At 35.7% G+C, this 17,890-nt stretch overlaps 1 protein-coding gene across 1 annotated transcript in view; it reads left to right on the top strand.

Annotated features, from left to right (window-relative positions):
• Positions 1-17,890, top strand: part of LOC107750421 (SPARC (osteonectin), cwcv and kazal like domains proteoglycan 3) — a 34,573-nt gene that overhangs the window by 2,525 nt on the left and 14,158 nt on the right. The window contains exons 2-6 of the mRNA XM_016565783.1: positions 5,887-5,895; positions 6,217-6,256; positions 9,228-9,336; positions 12,636-12,741; positions 12,944-13,043. Of these exons, the coding sequence (XP_016421269.1) occupies positions 5,887-5,895; positions 6,217-6,256; positions 9,228-9,336; positions 12,636-12,741; positions 12,944-13,043 (364 nt within the window). The remainder of the gene's footprint in view (positions 1-5,886; positions 5,896-6,216; positions 6,257-9,227; positions 9,337-12,635; positions 12,742-12,943; positions 13,044-17,890) is intronic.

Here is a 17,890-nt window from a genome sequence, read left to right on the forward strand (position 1 = left end):
GTTAGAACGAGCCATTTTAGGTAGGCGTGGCTGAATCTTAACTTTTATAAAGAATATCTCTTTGGATTTGAGACTTTAGTCTTTGCAACTTTACAGATCTTCTTTATGCACCAAGAGCTTGTAACACTCCAAAGAGAAAGGAAAAATTGAAATCGCATCATATAACCCCTTTAACTAAACAATTAAGGAAACATGATGCATTGACATTTTAATACCTGAGATTCTTAATAACTGTAATGCTACTTTAATTTAGACAATTAGTATTTTATTGCTTAATAAAAGCAAAAGTCTCATTCCGCTAATATGTTCTTGTCAAAACAACTAAAGGCTTCTTGTTCAACAAATTGTAAATTAGCAACTTTTGAGATTTGTATTTGCCTTAATTTTATTCACACAAATTTAATATTAATATTTGTCCCTGAAGAACACAACATTTTGCGAAGCAAAGATATTACTGTATGTGCAGTAGTTTTCTATAGATAACATCGGCCTCAACAATTGTCACAAAAACACTTCATGACAATCAACAAACATTAGGAAAAAAGATCAACTATATTAATATAAAACAAATAACTAGTTAAGACAAAACTAGTTAAAGGGTAGTTCACAAAAATATAAATTCTGTCAAAAGAAATCTTTTGTGTTTCACAAGGAAATGTATACAGGTTTGGCACAATATGAGGGTGAGCAAATGATGACAAAATGTTCCTTTTTGGGAGAACGATCTCTTTAAGACAAAGAAAGAGCAAGTCAACATTAAAATAATAATTCTGTATCAATAACCACGTAATGAATTCATGATGCAATGCATGCTGGGAATTCACAGACCCTTAATCAGCAATAATAAACTATTTGGACAACTTTCAAGTTTAGATGGAATTTTGTGTTTTTCTGTAGAAGTTGAAGTAATTCAAATTCCTTAATCTGCGACTCAAAGACCTCATATGCTGAATAAACCATAATTCCCTTTTTATTTTACAGTGCATGCACACATGCACTCACTGAAAACTCGCTCTCTCAGTTGTCTTCTCTTGCTTCTTTTCATTTCAGCTTCGCAGCTAAAGGCACATCAAAGATTACTTAGGCTTTCGATGTGACACTTCAGGCCATCAGTAAAGAGAAAGTGATTTATGTAGATTAGTTGTTCGGCTCAACAAGATTTTCCCCCGTAATCAACTGGCCCTTACAGCAAAGCAATTACTGAAAGACTCTGAGCCCTAAAATCACAGACCCCCAATCACATTTAAGCTTTGAGACGCCGCACATGTAAGGGAAGCACGGGCTGTCAAGCTTTTGTTTGGTGAAGTGTGTGTGGCTTTGTTAGATTGACAGGCTGAAAATGGCCATCAGTGATCCCCCTGCAGTGTCAAACATCTTCTGTCTCTCTCACACACACATAAACACACTCTTGACTTCACTGTCAGCTGTGCTAGTGACATTTTTAACGCTCTATCAACTTCAGGCTAATGTCGCCAGAGGAGGTAGGAAAAGAGAATGGAGAATTTTCTGTGACTTTGTGAGAGGCTTGAATGAGAAGCACAGCCAATCTATGAGCATGTGTTTGACTTTGGTGTAAAGGACACGTCTGGAAAGCATCCTCGAAACAGGAAGGACTATATCTCACAAAAAGGAAAAGCTGCAAGGCTTTTGCAGTACTAAAATGACATGTACATTTCATCAATCCAAAAGAATCCAATCTGATTTCAAATTCCAAAGAACTGTTTGTTTAAACCCTAAAATGATTCATATATGCATTTACATGTGCATTACATGTATTCCACATTCAGAACTGGAAAGAAAATTCCACGATAATGTCACAGAAGCTACCATGAGAATAATTATCACTTTTGCCTTGATGACATGCGTCAATGAAATGAGTATATAAATGGTTTAAATTGTTATTGTAAATAATTATATGATTAAATGGAAAAAGAAAATGATTAAATGATAAATGGTTATAAATGAATGAACGAAGATCTGAAGATCTTTTTAGCAAATATTCCTCCACTGACCAGTTCATTAAATGTGCTTTTAAGATGTAAAACGTATTTAAACATACACATGGCACTGCACATATTGACATATGCAAACAATTTTTAGTCTGATTGAGAAAATATCAGATTCAGGCATTTACATGCTCATGCTTGCAGGTCTAAACCAACCAATCAAATCGTAATTTTATACAAATCAAGCTCAGTTGGAACTATTCAGGTATTTATTTGAAGGCTTTTCATTCTGATTGAGCCATCAATCTGATTACTAATGGTTAATTTGGTAGCATGTAAACACAGCTAGTGAAATCACAAAATAAAAGCAAAATAAAAGTTACTGATATACTTCAGTTGACAAAGTTCATCAATAAAAATGCCAGTTAACTGAGATTTGAACTAAGTTTACTTAAAAGATTATTTAAGTTTACTTAAAAAGTAAATTAATAAATTATTATTACTATAAGAAAATAATCTCTCTAAAAATCTCTCTAAAAAAACCCATACATTAAATTCAAGATGTAAACTTCAGTAACCTCTGCTTAGTTTTGTTCTTGGAAGAGCAGTTTCTGAAATGTCTGGAATCACAAAATTAACCATGCTTAATGTGGACAGGATGGCTTCAGATTTGTTTTTTTCTTTCTTTTTTGAAAACGGGGGGCCTTCAAGTGAAAATGTTTGAGAACCACAGCTTTAGAGCAAGAAACATTCCTGTTTATTCATTTGTAGGACTGTTGATCGATTTTGAATGGTGCAATAAAAATGTCCCCCTGGGAAATCACTATTAGATCTTCCCAGCAAAGACATTACCAACATTATTGATATTATTACTCCGTGTCTACCTTATCGTGACAGGCCTAATTTTAAATGTAGTATATTTATTAATATAAATATAATATTCTGACTCCCTGCTTGAGAACTGTTCAAGTAACTTCAATGCAGTAAATACTTTTTGTTAGCTTGTAGTTTAGCTGATTACTTTTTGAAAAGAGCAGCTTGACTATAGAAGTCTAAATTGGAGATGACTAAACTTTAAAGCCACAGTTTCGAATGAGAGTCTACTGAGCAGTGATCATAGTCTGCAGTCCCAATGGTAGTGACCTCATCAAATGGGTTTTCATTGCCAACAGTCGCTGTCACTCATTTTGCCAGAAATTGTCAGCTGTCTTTAAAAATGAATGACTTTGTCACTGTAAATTGCTGTCAGCCTGAATGCCCCTGAAGAGCTGGTTTTTATTGCTTGTATCATGTAGCATCTGGTGTGGCATGGACTGATTCTGTTCTGATTCTATGTAGCTTCTGCTCTCTCTGTAGGGTTGCTTGTTCCTGTTTTTGGTGCCCTTGTGAACGCAAATGTGCTTAAAGACTGGACGGGGGGGTGGGGGTCATAAAGAATGAATGATGTCAGAAGGGTGAGACGCTTCCGGCACTTTCTGCATGAGAGAACAGCCGCCTTGCTGTCATGCTGGCTGCCCTCTCTCTCTTTCTTTCACACACACACACACACACTGACCTGCTCCTCAATATGCTAAATGATAAGAATGGGATTTTGCTGTACACACTGTCCAGTGTCACTGGTTTAATGCTGTACTTCTCTTAGTATTAACAGATTAATGCTGCACTGTTTCTTTATTGGTTATTCATTCAACATATGCTTGAAAGCCTTCTAATAATACCCAAGGAAATCCCTCTGTATGCTGAGAAATGCCCTTAAAGTGATTACAGTGAAATAATCATGATTTATAGTGCTCAGACTATGCTAATCTGATTGTGTATGTGTGTTTGAAGCAAGGGAACTGTGGTGATGGAGTATATTTAAATGAAACAAATGATCGGTATTGCACACTATAATTATTTACTATATATTCAGATACAAAACAATATAATGCCACTTTATAAATCCCTGAGAATCCCTGGGAATTCAATAAGTTGAGATGGGAGAGTTACTTTCAAATGTCTTCCAACTGCTGTTTGTTTATTAAAAATGTGCTACTTTAATGTGTCAAAATCCAACGGAGATAGTATTGTATTTATTTTAAAGAAAAAGATTTCCTTGTGTGAAGAATTACACTGTAGCATACTTTCAAACAATCTTTTTACTAAAATAATATACTTTAAAAAATTTACTTATGTGTGAACTGAATGTCCTGGTTTTGGACACTTCACTGCATGTTAAATGCAATTAAATTAATTGTTTTTGATCCTTTTAAGTAGGATTTAAAATATATTTTTATCTTTACATGTCATTTAATAACTACTTCTATTGTCTTTGAAATATGGTTAAAGTGTATTGTAAAATGTACTGACAAGAGTTTATGGTAAATTTAATTTTAAATGTATGTCATGTAACAGTAAAGTTGTAGTTTAGTACATTTAAACTAACTTAAAATGTAATATTGGAAAACACATACAGTTAAAATTATAGTCAAGTACTTTACATACTTTAGTATGTTAGTTAGAGCATAATCATCCTTTATTTAAACACAAACAATAAATAAAGTAAATGGATTAATTGAGGACAATTTGTTTGCACTTATTTAGACCATTTTAAATATAATTTTTTAAAATTTGATATGTTCTAGTATTGTTGACTTAAATTCATTTAATTGCCTCGTTTAGTTAAATGCATTTTCTAGATAGACAAGAAAATTACAAGGAATGAGCAGGATTCCAACAGAGTATCAAAAATATGACCTAATACTGTAATAATATATTACTACATATATTTTGGGGGCTTTTTAATGAACAGATTTTTTTTTTAAATAACCCCCCAAAAAACTTTATTTAGAACCAACTTAATTATTAAATTAAACTACAGGGTTTGACAATATTAGTTAAAAAAAAAAAAAAAAAAAGACTTGAATAATTTACAAATTAAATTGACAATATTAGTTAAAAAAAAAAAAAAAAAAAGTCTGAATAATTTACAAATTGAACTTTTTTTTTCTGATTATTGTGAGTCTCAAAATAAAGTTACTTTCACCTTTTTCCTGACCAGACAAAGTGTCTGATTCCCTTCTGGTGAAAGTATGTACGTGAATGTACGTGCTTAAAGCATCAGCAACAAGCAAGACAAGGGGACAGCGTCCATTCATTCAGTCATGCTATCACATGGCTTCTATAAAAAGCATGATTGCAACATAATGGAGGCTATTCTGTTTCTATCTTGTGCTCCCTTACATTCTCTGCGTAGGTATTAGATGAAGACAATAATCTGTACATAAAGACATAAAGTAAGACAGAAAAACAAATGCACAATATCAAGAGCGATCTAGGTGTAGATTGGGTGGCAACTGTGTTTAGCTGCTGAAATAGAGGCACAAACAAGAAGAAAAAGAAGAATGACTGTGTTTACACACAGCGAGGCTGAGAAAGATAAAGTTCTTTGTGAGTGGAAAAGAAGGGAAGGGATATTATGAATGACCAACGGAGACGCTGTAATGGATTTCATGTGCTGTTGTTTATTCCAAGATGCATTTGCATGCATGCCTTTCACGCAAACACACTCAGACGAAGGAGTGAGAGAAATGGCAGCCATCAAAATGTGTAGCTCCAAGAGGACCCAACTGCTGCCATATCATATCTATATCGGTGTGTGTGTGTCACCATATGGTGCTATCAGTCTTCAATGGACCTTTGATGGAAACTGACATATTACCCATCTTAATTAATTAAGCATGAAGAAGAGTGCAGAGAAATTACTGAATGCGACAAACAGTCCAGTATAAATAGGCACAATGCCAAGCCATACATATGTATTTCATTATTATTTCTTTGTTTATGGCATATTTTGTTGTGGTCCATTTTGTGTTTTATGTTTTATTGTTGAAGTGATGTGTGTTTAATGTTCTGCCTAATGTTTATTTGTTTTTTTCCACAATGCTTCCTCTACAATCAGGAGGTGGAGGTTTGTATGATTGTGCTTTTGTTTTTCCATTGGAACAGAGTATTGCTAATCTGCCTGTTTGTTTGAAGGGAAATTCTTCCAAGTTTGCGTTATGTGTCCTTAATGCTGCTGTAGTTGCATGATCATATAATAATGCAGTGTGCATTGAGTGTAACTTCATGTTTCACATGAGTAACTATGAGCAAGGAAGTGTAAAAATGCATTATTCAAACAGAAACAATGGATTACTTTATGTACTATAACAAACAGAAGCTCAGAAAAAATGAAATGCAGACTGTTGATTAAGTTTTCTGTTTATTTACTTATGTTTTTTTTTTTTAGGAACCAGGAACATGGAGTCCAGGAAAACCATTTGATCAAGGTAGGACTGTCAGCCATAGGTTGGAACGTCATTGTGTTTTGCATGAAGTCACTTTAAAACCCAGCAGTTTTCTATTGGTCAGCGTGGTAAATTTGCTCGACCAACTTGAACATGAGCGAAATCTGCATGGGGAACTTTCGCCCTTGCACAAAACACCCAATCGTACAAATTCCTTTTAAAATGAATGGAATTCGCCTCCAAAAGTTTGCAAAGCAAAGATAAATGTGACCTCACCAATACGATAACTACATCACAGACATGCAGTTATAGAAAGTTAATCAACATGTTGAAACGTCTGTCAACCAATCAGGTTAAAGGATTCAGCAATCTTGTCGGACTGTATACTTCATGTATGGAAGTTATGCTTAAAGGCAGTATGAACATAATAAGCCAACATTAGCAACTTTACCAAGGTTTAGATGGGAAAAGTAACTTGGAATTTTACTAGTAACAGAAATAGCAGAAGATTTGCCTTAATGCTTAAAATGTTTTTATGTTACAGGCTTTTTTTTTTTTTTTGAGGTCATTGGAAATGGAAAGATGTGAATCTCTGCTCCTTTGAGCCATAGCGTCTTGTCGGTTATCAGTGTTGAGTGGATGTTAATCAGGCATATATGAGAACTCAGCTGTTGTGCTAATTCACAGTCACATGCTGTGGCCTAATACCCGTATCATCACGCTACATCCGTCTGAGAAAATGAGAAAACTGCTTTTTAAGACTCTCTATCACATCAAACTCTCAGTGTGCAGTAAATCTTACGAGATTATGCATATTCGAAAGTCATTAGAACCCTGTTGAATATTCATCACGAGTTTGATATTCATGCAAATCACTATTGATAGAGCATTGAGTAGTCAAAAAGAGCAAGTAGAGCAGTTTAAAACAGATTCTGATCACACTCAACATGATGATGCACAAATCAATCACAAATTTTGTCATACACGCACACACACACACACACACACACGGACAATGGACTCAGAGGGTGCTGAAGAGATTGGGATTGGATAAGCCCTAAAGCCTGTGCAGGATTTGACTAAGGCTCTTACCATCTGAGGTCAGAGAGCGTTCGAAGTGTGGCTGTGTTTGTACTTCGACAAGGGGAAGGTAAAGGATGAGTATGTTTGTGAGATATTGTCTTTCTTCCTCTGTGCATGTGCATGTGCGTGAGCCTCTTTTTTAAAAGTACTTAATGGCATTAGGACTGTTATTCTTTCTGTCTCTCTCTCCTCTATTCTTCCTTCTCGCTTACTTTTCGTCACAGAGCATTAGCTACTGCCCCATTTCAGGCTATAGCAGAAATAGAATTCTTATTTACGCGTACACAAATCAGACAGATCATACTTAGCGTATGTTTGTCTGCAGCTGTATATGTGGCTTTCATGTATTTTTGTTGAACCCTGCACATGAGATACATTATTTTTGGAGTTAAGTGGTTTCGTAGTAAAGGAGTTTACCTTTGCTATTCATTGGGTGAGTTTACTAAACAGTTTTTTAATGCAAAAACCTGCACATTATTACCACCCACAATCTAGTTTAACCATGTACTAAATGTGCTAAAATATAATTTAAAGGGCTAGTTCAAACAAAAATGAAAATTCTGTCATTAATTACCCAAACCCATAAGACATTTGTTAATCTTCAAAACACAAATGAAGATATTTTTAATGAAACCAGAGAGACTTCTGCCCTGCCATTGAACGTCCATGCAACCAAAACTTTAATGCTTCAAAAAGTCCATAAAGACTAGGGGTGTAATAGATCATAGTTGATCCGTGATCTGTACGGACCAGGCTCCACGGTTCGACACGCATGTGATTTGCGGATTAGTTGCAAAGTTTAACCAGAACAGACTGACATGTTTCTAAGTTTTGCCAGTTTACATTCAAGCAATTTTAAACCATTCAAGCACAAAAAGAGGCAAAAGGGCTCTCAATTTGGTACTGGCGCACTGTTTTCTGTGCGCACACAATGCAAACACAGAATTGAGTTCTCTTTTGCATCTCCTTGCGCTTGAACGAACACACAGACAAAATGATCTCAAAATACCCATCGCGGCAAGTATTCTCATAAACACAGTCGGTTATGTCTTAAAATGACGTAAAAAGAAAAAAATATTTTGTGTATCATTATAGTGGATCCATGCATTAGGTCTTAAAGAGACAGCAGCCTATAAATACCTGCTGCTGTCTGTGTCATTTATCTCAAACAGCAAAGCACAGCTTTAACAGATTAATCTATATTTAATTTATTCAGTGAACGCTATGCAATGTTATTTTACATTTAATTATTACTTTTCTGTACCTGAATACTACTGATAGACCGTTTTATTTGTAACTTTGTTCTGTTGTATTTATCCATGCTTCTAATTTGTATATTATTTCTTATTTTATTAATGGCTGTTGTCTGTTTGAACTTTATTAGTTAAGTCTATTAGGTTTTGCTATGGTATCAAATAAGTATTTAGTGTTCTTTACATTTGTCTCATTTTTTTTTTTTTTCTTTTTTTGCTGATCTGAAAAATGATCCGATCTGTGACTCCGTAACGATCCGAACCTTGAGTTTTGTGATCTGTTGCACCCAAAATAAAATCTCAGATTTCGTTAAAAACATCTTAATTTGTGTTTCAAAGGCAAACAAAAGTCTTATGGGTTTGGAATAACAAGAGGGTAAGTAACTGATGACAACATTTTGTTTTTTGCACAATCTGTGTTATTCTTTGTATGTAGATCTGGCTTCGTATAGATTTTTTTTTTCTTATTCACAAAACACAATTACTTTACAGTAAAAGTGGTGCTAAAACAATGCAGACAGTGTGCTACTAAACAACACTATCTGTGTTCACAATTCATTCTTATTAAGTAAATACCATGCAAGTTGAATTTAACAGTATTCATGTATTCAGTATTTGCTATGTTTATCTGTTTCATTGTTTGTATTCATACACGTCTGTTTTTGTATGTGTTTCAGCTCTGGACCCTGCCAAAGATCCATGCCTCAAGATAAAATGTGGCCGCCATAAAGTGTGTGTGGCTGAAGATTACCAAACACCCACCTGTGTTAGTCAACGCAGAATGAGGTAAACTTCCTCCGATCTATCTGACTCACAGTTACTGCTCATTACTGAAACAGTAGTAAAACCGTGTGGCTTAAAAGATTGGCACACTTGCTGCCTTGAATTTGTGCATGACCTCTTGAATTACAAACATTTTGGAGACAGCTATGAATCGGTCAGACATCATGGGTCAGTGATCTAGAACACTTCACAAAACACCCAGGGATGGTTGAAAACAAAACACTGAGTGAAAAGCAGAGAGAATACCACTGGAGAAATCTGAGGGAAAAAAACTGTTTTAGTAAACTGTTAACAAAAACATTGAATGTTATCAGAACTGTCCAATGGCTGTGCTACCAAAATATTAAATCTGTGGTGTTAATAACAGCTGGTCCAGCTTTTAGCTTGTAATAATTCCATATTTTGTTCCAAGCCAAGTCCACTACAAACTAAGCAAACACATATGTGGGTAACAAAAGATGTTTTTTTTAGATGCTTTCCAGAAGAAATATGGTAATATTTTAGGTCATTGATTTTGTTAAGGAGTATTTACTCCAGTTAACATTTTCACCAGTTATGGACTTGCTGTAGCATTTTTCCATATTTTTTTAATATTGATTTTACATGGTACATTTTCCTGCACATGTTTGATGTTAAGTATGGCCAAAAAGTTTTTGAGATTAAACAAGGGCTGTTCTATGTTCTTACCCAGTCAACCTATACTGGAACTAACTGGGCAAACTTGCCTGCCAAAGTTTGGGAATTAGTTCTTCTGAGAGAGAGAGTATGTGTGTGTGTGTGTGTGTGTGTGTGTGTGACCGAGGTGAAAATAAGGCACAGACTGACCTGGATTTTGTAAGCTACAGTTGTCAACAGTGATTGTAGTTATGAAACTAACCAGTTAATGAATTTGGGGTGATAGCATAATACAAATGTTTTTTTGTTTTTTTTAATGGCCCAAAGAAACAGACAAAGAGGGATATTGAAGAGAAGTATCACAGAAATCAACATAGAGAGAGAAGTATAGAAATAGAGAAGCATAAATAACAGAAGTATGGAAAAATTCTCAACTGGTGGGTGCAATGCAAAAAGTGGTCACATAACGTCTGTTATGTAGAGTTGTGGACATGAGGGAAAAAACAAATTGCAAATATTAAATATTAAAGGTGCACTAAGCAAGCACAGTGTCGGACCGAGTCCCAAAACAAACTCTCTGCCAATCAGCAGTAAGTATCATCTAGTGATGATAGGGAGAAGAGAGCGCTCGGTGAGTGCACAGGACGGATATTAGCAGATCGACTTTAGATAGCGATGGCAGATAATAAAAAATTTAAAAAATAAGGAAAATTTCGGAGGAACAAAACATTAAAAAGAAGGGTTACGATCAGGCAAGAGGTAGTACTGCGTAAATATCGGAGCAGCTTTCCAGCGGTGGAGAGAACTCAAGGAGCGGGAAGGCCTGGAATTGGACGCAGAGGTTGCTTTGTTTCTTCTTGATAGGTGAGTTATGTTGATTTTGTTTTTTCACAATTTTTCTGTGTTGGGTTTTGCTTGAATATGCTACGGCTGGCAGGCATAGCAGATTCCGCCATCGTCGCTGCCAGGGTTGTGTATGTACATGTGGGGCGGAGTTATTAAAATAGGGGCGAGGTCCTGTTGGGGTATGGGCGTGTTTGTTTTGGTGCTTTCTAGGCTTGCCGCGATAGAGACGGTGCTGACGGTGATACTGCTGTTAAGCCGCAACACCGGTTACGTCACTTGCCCACCGCGGCACCGACCCCCACCGTCGTTTTGATTTTTATAGTAATAAAAATCATTTAGTTCAGTAAAAGAACAGACACTACAATTAAAAACTGAACGCGGCTGCTCAATGCAGCGTGCCGAACGACAGTCGCATAGATCAGATTTAATTTATCCAGTGAGGAGAGTGAGTCGAGCTGACTGACAAGAAGAGTGAGGTGAGACAGACAAGACGATCGCGGATGATTTAGTTTCGAAACGAAATACAAAAGCGCCTGTTTGGCAGTATTTTGGATTTTTAAAAGCCTGTTGACTTTTGCCATTTATCTAAGGCTATTTAAAATGCGAAGGAAAGCGAGGAAAAGAGGAAACGCGCCTGCCCCCACGGTGATACCGGTATTATTGGTGTTGTCACACGTCGATTAACCGGTGGGAAAATTTCCTCACCGTCACAACCCTAGTGCTTTCAGATATCAACATCGTTTGGCAAAAATTGCTTAGTGCACCTTTAAAGGGGTCCTATTATGCTCTTTTACAAAGTTTTGATTTTGTTTTGGGGGTGTACTAGAACATGCTCTCATACTAGTCTTTTTTATGCTCAAACAGCAACATTACAGACTAACTAAAGTTGAAAAAGTGAAAAAGCATAATAGGACCCCTTTAAAACAATTTTAAAAAATGCTTATCAGCCTTTTAAAGGGAGAAAAAAAAGATGCATATAATTTGTCAGAAGAGATGTTGAAGCAATGTCTTTCAACTTTTTCGCGCTCCATGGTCCACAACAATATTCAAAGCACAGATCTAGAAATTACACTTTCAAAATTATTTATTATCAAAATTTAAATTTAAATAATTTTAGGTCCACCTAAGGTGCTCTAGTGGGCGCCGGCCACCTGGTTGAGAACCACTGAATCAGTGACCAGTGAAACTATTTCATGCAAGTTCATTTATCACTTGGTAGAATTTAGACAAATTAAAGTATCTTATAAAAGCATTTTAATGAAGTACTGAATAAATAGTTGTTAAATCAAATTGTGTAATGAATCAAATTGAATAATTCAGGATTGGCAAATATCGCTTTGGAATCTAACAGAAAACAAGTGAATTGTAAATGAAATTGATTTGCTATCAACCCAAAGATTCATACTCCTACAAATTAGGCAGATTCATGTACGGGTTCCTAACATCACCTCATCCTCAAAAACAATGAACGAAACTTTACAAGGGAAACTAAAATATGAAGATTAACTTCTTACTTAAAGTGAGAATAAATATGATTACGTGAAACCATCTTATAAATCTAAATCGACAGTTTTCCTATTTAGCCTGCCATGCTAATAATATTGCATATTGTTGGTTCAAAATAAAATAGATATCAATTGATTCTAGGGAAATAATTCTTTATTGTACTGTATTTGTTTGCCATTGGATTTTCAATTTGGCTATTGAAGTAAAACCAGCGCAGAACCAGTGCAGCAGATGATAGTAAGAAGAGGACAGATAGAAACAGGCTGCATTTCTGCAGATCAGTATTGTTTGGCTTCTTCATTGTTAGTGCTAAAAGATTCATTTCTCTTTTGCAGTTTTAAAGACATGAATTTGAACTCACCACTGCTGAAATGCAAAAGATGTCCAGTTGTGCACCCTTCACCTGTTTGTGGAACAGATGGACACACTTACTCCACCAAGGTAACACACACACTGCCTGTTTGTGAGAATTGCCACTGTGTGTGTGTGTGTGTGTGTGTGTGTGTTTCTATACAGTATGTGTATAAGGTTTGAATTGCTTTTCATAATGCTGTGTCACAGATGTATTCAACCAAGAGATTAATCCCAGATCGACAATGTACTTATCTAATCTCAGTTTTATGTGTGTGTGTGTGTTTTGTAGTGTAAAGTAGAATATCAAGCTTGCATCTCTGGGAAGCAGATTTCTGTCAAGTGTCCAGGACAGTGTCCCTGCCCTTCAGGAAATCCAGCAGAGAAGAGAGGTACACACACTTTATTAATGCAGTTCATTTCTGTTAGACCCATAAGGACACACAAACACTGTCTTGTTACAGTATACACTGTTCATTTAATATGCATTATGGATATGATATGGGTCAGTGACAAATAGGAGTGTCCACAATAACGAAAATTAAAATGTTTTAAAATTCTAGTTTAACACACATAAGTTCTTAGAAATGTACTTGATATGGTTTTGAAAAACATTTATGGCATTTTTAAGAACATTTTTAATTTAATGACTCTAAAAATGTGATGTAACCATCAAGTAAAAAGCAATTAAAATTTTTTCACATCTTTTTTCTATCTCTTTTTTTCCCCCATCTTCCATATTTTTTTGACATCCTAAAATATACACTACCGCTTTGGGGCCAGTAAGATGCATTACATTTATCAAAAGTGACAGAAAATGCATTTATAATGTTCTAAACGATTTTTATTTTACATAAATCCTGTTCTTTTTAATTTTCTATTCATTAAAGAAACCTGAAAAACTATGTCAGTTCACACAAAATATGAAGCAGCAACTGTTTTCAACATTGATAATAATGAGAAATGTTTCTTGTGCAGCAAATCAGCATATTAGAATGATTTCTGAAGGATCATGTGACACTGAAGACTGGCGTAATGATGCTGAAAATTCAGCTTTGATCACAGGAATAAATTGCAATAATATATTAAAATAGAAATAAATAATTGTAAACTATAATAATATTTCACAATTTTATATATATATATATATATATATATATATATTAGGGGTTGCACCTGCTAATCGATTAGTTGGCTAGTCGACTTCAATGCTCTGCCATGACGCTTTAAGCTTGACGTCGACTAGTCGCTGGTCCTATAGAGGGCGCAACAGGATAAGAAATCTTTGAAGGACTTCCACATTTACGCTCCGTTTCCAACCAGTTAAAATGACAAATAAATACATACTCCGAAAGCGCTCCACAAGTAGGGTTGCCAACCGTCCCGTATTAGCCAGGACGTCCCATATTTTGGGCCTAATTGATTTGTCCCGTACGTGACTCGCAAGAGACGTGATCAGTAAGGGAGGTCGTCTTTTACTATTGTAATGTTGTTAAATAGAGAAAAACATTTTATATTTAAGTAACTAATAGCATAATTCTTAACCTTGGACCTTTTTCTTGAAACACAAAATGATCAATAAAAAGGTGCCAAGCACCAAAAGCAGCCCATATTAAATCTATAAGCTGCATTTTCATGCAGAGGCCTACTATACGTGTGTGTGTGTGTGTGTATACACGGTCACTCAGCCCGTGATTCACACACACAATCGCTCTCACTAATGCGTTCATATGAATGTAATCTTTACTGTGCTACTTTATCTGTAACGTTATCTGATTTAAATCGAGCAGAAATCTGTGAGAAATATAACGACCCAAAGACAAAAGAACTGATAAAAATGAGCTGTTATAGCCAAGAGCAATAGCCATGTGGGCAGCGCTGTGTCATATGCCATAGCTGTGCACAAGGTGTTTTTTACAGCTCCAGGCTTATGTTCATTAATGACGTCATCAGTGACTAGTCGACTTCGACTCGACTTTCATCACATAAAAGTCGACTTTAAAAAATCAGAAGTCGTTCAACCCCTAATATATATATATAAAGTTTCTTCATTATTATATTAGGACAGTTGTGTCACTGTTACATTTTACACTTTATGCCACTTTATACTGCACACAATATACAGTTCATATATTGTTGTAGTATTCTATTAGTGCTATTAGGAATAACAGTGTTTTTACATGGTAATGATGAGTATCTCATGTCATTACTTAATGAACCAACAAATTACTCTGTATCTGAAACCAATCTTTCATCTCTGTAGCTGTGGGAAGGGATGTGTACCCTAGGGTGAGTACTTGGCATGTTTTCATCTGCAACGAGAGCAGCAAAGAGATTTCAGTACACCAAACTAGTCTTATTTTGTGTGGAATCTCTAAGCTACTGAATCCCTCAGGAACTTATTAAATGTTTGCTGTTCCTGATTGCTTATGTCAGTGTGTGTATGCGTGTACGTGTGAGAAAGACAGCGCAGTAATGTTTGTTTTCATCATTATCCCAATGAACATAAGTCCTGTCTTCAGCTGCTCTGCTTCAGGTCTATAGAAGAAATGCAGTCACATTCACCATCAAAAGATTGTCAGTGACAACTTAGAGCTTAAAGCATCACAAACTAAACTTAAGATCATGGAACTGAAGTCAAAATAGATTTATGAAGGGGTGAAAAGCATGAATATTGTTTTTTTTCCAGTGACCAAATATCAGTGAGATCAAAGCTCTTCATGTAGACACCTCCGTTCAGCTGCACTGCACATAAGAATGGAAAAAGAACAAATCCCAAATTAGAGAACATATCTATAAGCCAACCCTTCCTTCCTTCCAGTACTGTATCTTATCAACAATCAGCACAGATGTATGATGCATTAGCTACAAAAATTCAATCAGTTACGCTCATTAATTACTTACAACAAAACTAGATTTTATCAAATACCCCAAACAATATACACAGACTATTAAATCTAATGAACATATCAAAACACACTGGATGCAGAAAATACAATCAAGTAAATTGGAAATTATTTATACATTGGATAAGTACAAATCTCACCAGCAGGCACAGTTATTGCTGGTGTTATTCAATATTATGGGTTTTATAGCCTGCAGTGTCACCATTAAAAAATGTCCTGGCTCTTCCAAGCTTAATAATGGCAGTGAATGGTGGTCGAGACTTTGAAGCCCAAAAAGTGCATCCATCTATCATAAAAGTACTCCACACGGCTCGTTTAACTATTTTAGGAGGCATTTTATTAATGGGGTTAATAAATGACTTCTAAAGTAAAGCGATGCATTTGTGTAAGAAAGGATTCGTCTGAAATGTATTCGTCTGCAAGAAGTCAGTCATATACACTTAGGATGGCTTGAGGGTGAGGAAATCATGGGGTAATTATAATTTTTGGGTGATCTATCCCTTTAATAACCTGCAATGAAGCTGGATGTTTTATCTATTCCTAATGAAATCACTAATCAAGTTTAGCTGTGATCAGTAAAGCTAGAAAAGTGTATACTTGAAAATTCCTATACATAAGTCAATATAGTCCAACAGTGGTTGCACACTTTTTCAACAACCCTGGTATTTAACCATTCATTTAACTAGATTAAATGACTGGTATTTTCTACAGGCATTATTTTTTAAAGACTCTAGAGTTTTAAGCCTTGAGTCAAATCAACAAGCTCCAAGATTAATCACATTTCCTTTGATTCAAAGCAAAAAAGCATTTGAAAATCAAAAACGGTACAAGACTGTCTGCTTAAATTCTACTTAAGCCATGAATCAATGTAAGCACATCATAAATGATGGTCAAATTTAAGGTGACCACCAAAAGTAAATAAACAAAACAAGTGAATTCAGAACACAGAATACAAAATATTATTTATTTATAGACTAAAACAACTCTAAACTATGTCCTAATTGGTCTGTTGTCTACTAACCTTTATCAGTCAGTTAAGCTATAAAGGTGTGCTGAACCAATAACCTTTAAAAAAAAAAAAAAAAAAACACGGGGCCAAGTTACATCTGGTGAACAGTTCATAAATGAGTTCATAAGTGAAATGTCACAATTCTGAGAAAAATTCTGAAAAAGTCTGAATTGTGAGATAGAAAGTAGAGGTCTACACGGGTCCAAAAATTCGTACCCGAACCCGAAGAGACCCGTAAATGTGCTACACTGAACCGACCCGGACCCGTCTATTATTTTGAAAGTTGGACCCGGGCCCGTGCAGAACCGAGAAATGTCAAAAATGTACTACCCGGAACCGACGTGGACCGTCAATTATTTGAAAGATGGACCCGAGCCCGGCCGGGAAGACACAGACCCGGCTGGACCCGATCATATTCCACAGCAAATTGCTATTAACAAGTCGATAAACAAGTTGCGAAAATTAAACTTTTTGTCTTACCTAATATAAGAAGCCTTCTCCCTTGTACCTGACTGTGACGCACACAATCCTCCTTGCCAAGGAAGTTCCATCCGTGTTATTCCTCTCTTGCCAATTGAAATGCGTAATCCACTCATTATTCCAGTTTCAAAAGTCCACTTGCTGTCACGGTGACGGATGACAAATGCGACTTTGCAGTTTTGCATTTTTTGTATCTCGAGTCAACTTGCATAATAATTTAGACTGTTTGCCCATTTGGATTATAATAACGATTGCTCGTCCAGTGGCTGCTGACGTTAGCTTTATTAGTCTGAGCATAAATTTTAGATATAACAACAAGACGGTTCATTCATAATATTATTAAAAAAATAATCAATAATAACTCATATCACTCATGAAGGTATCCATTATCACCGTGCTTGTGCATTAACTGCGCCCACCCTGCTTCTGATGACGTCGCTCGTGTTTTTTTTCCCACCTTATTTCAAATTACCGACTCACACTTTTCTCATCCTAATTTTACAAGTTGAAAGTTACAAAACAACACACGCACAGCACTGACTGACTCTGATAACGGCCGGGTGTTCTCCGCTGTCACGGTGACGGATGACAAATGCGACTTTTTGTATCTAGTCAACTTGCATAATAATTTAGACTGTTTGCCCATTTGGATTATAATAACGATTGCTCGTCCAGTGGCTGCTGACGTTAGCTTTATTAGTCTGAGCAAAAATTTTAGATATAACAACAAGACGGTTCATTCATAATATTATTAAAAAAATAATCAATAATAACTCACATCACTCATGAAGGTATCCATTATCACCGTGCGTGTGCATTAACTCCGCCCACCCTGCTTCTGATG

This window comes from Sinocyclocheilus rhinocerous, unplaced genomic scaffold (assembly GCF_001515625.1).
Source record: "Sinocyclocheilus rhinocerous isolate Xijiao unplaced genomic scaffold, SAMN03320098_v1.1 scaffold1, whole genome shotgun sequence".
NCBI lineage: Eukaryota > Metazoa > Chordata > Actinopteri > Cypriniformes > Cyprinidae > Sinocyclocheilus > Sinocyclocheilus rhinocerous.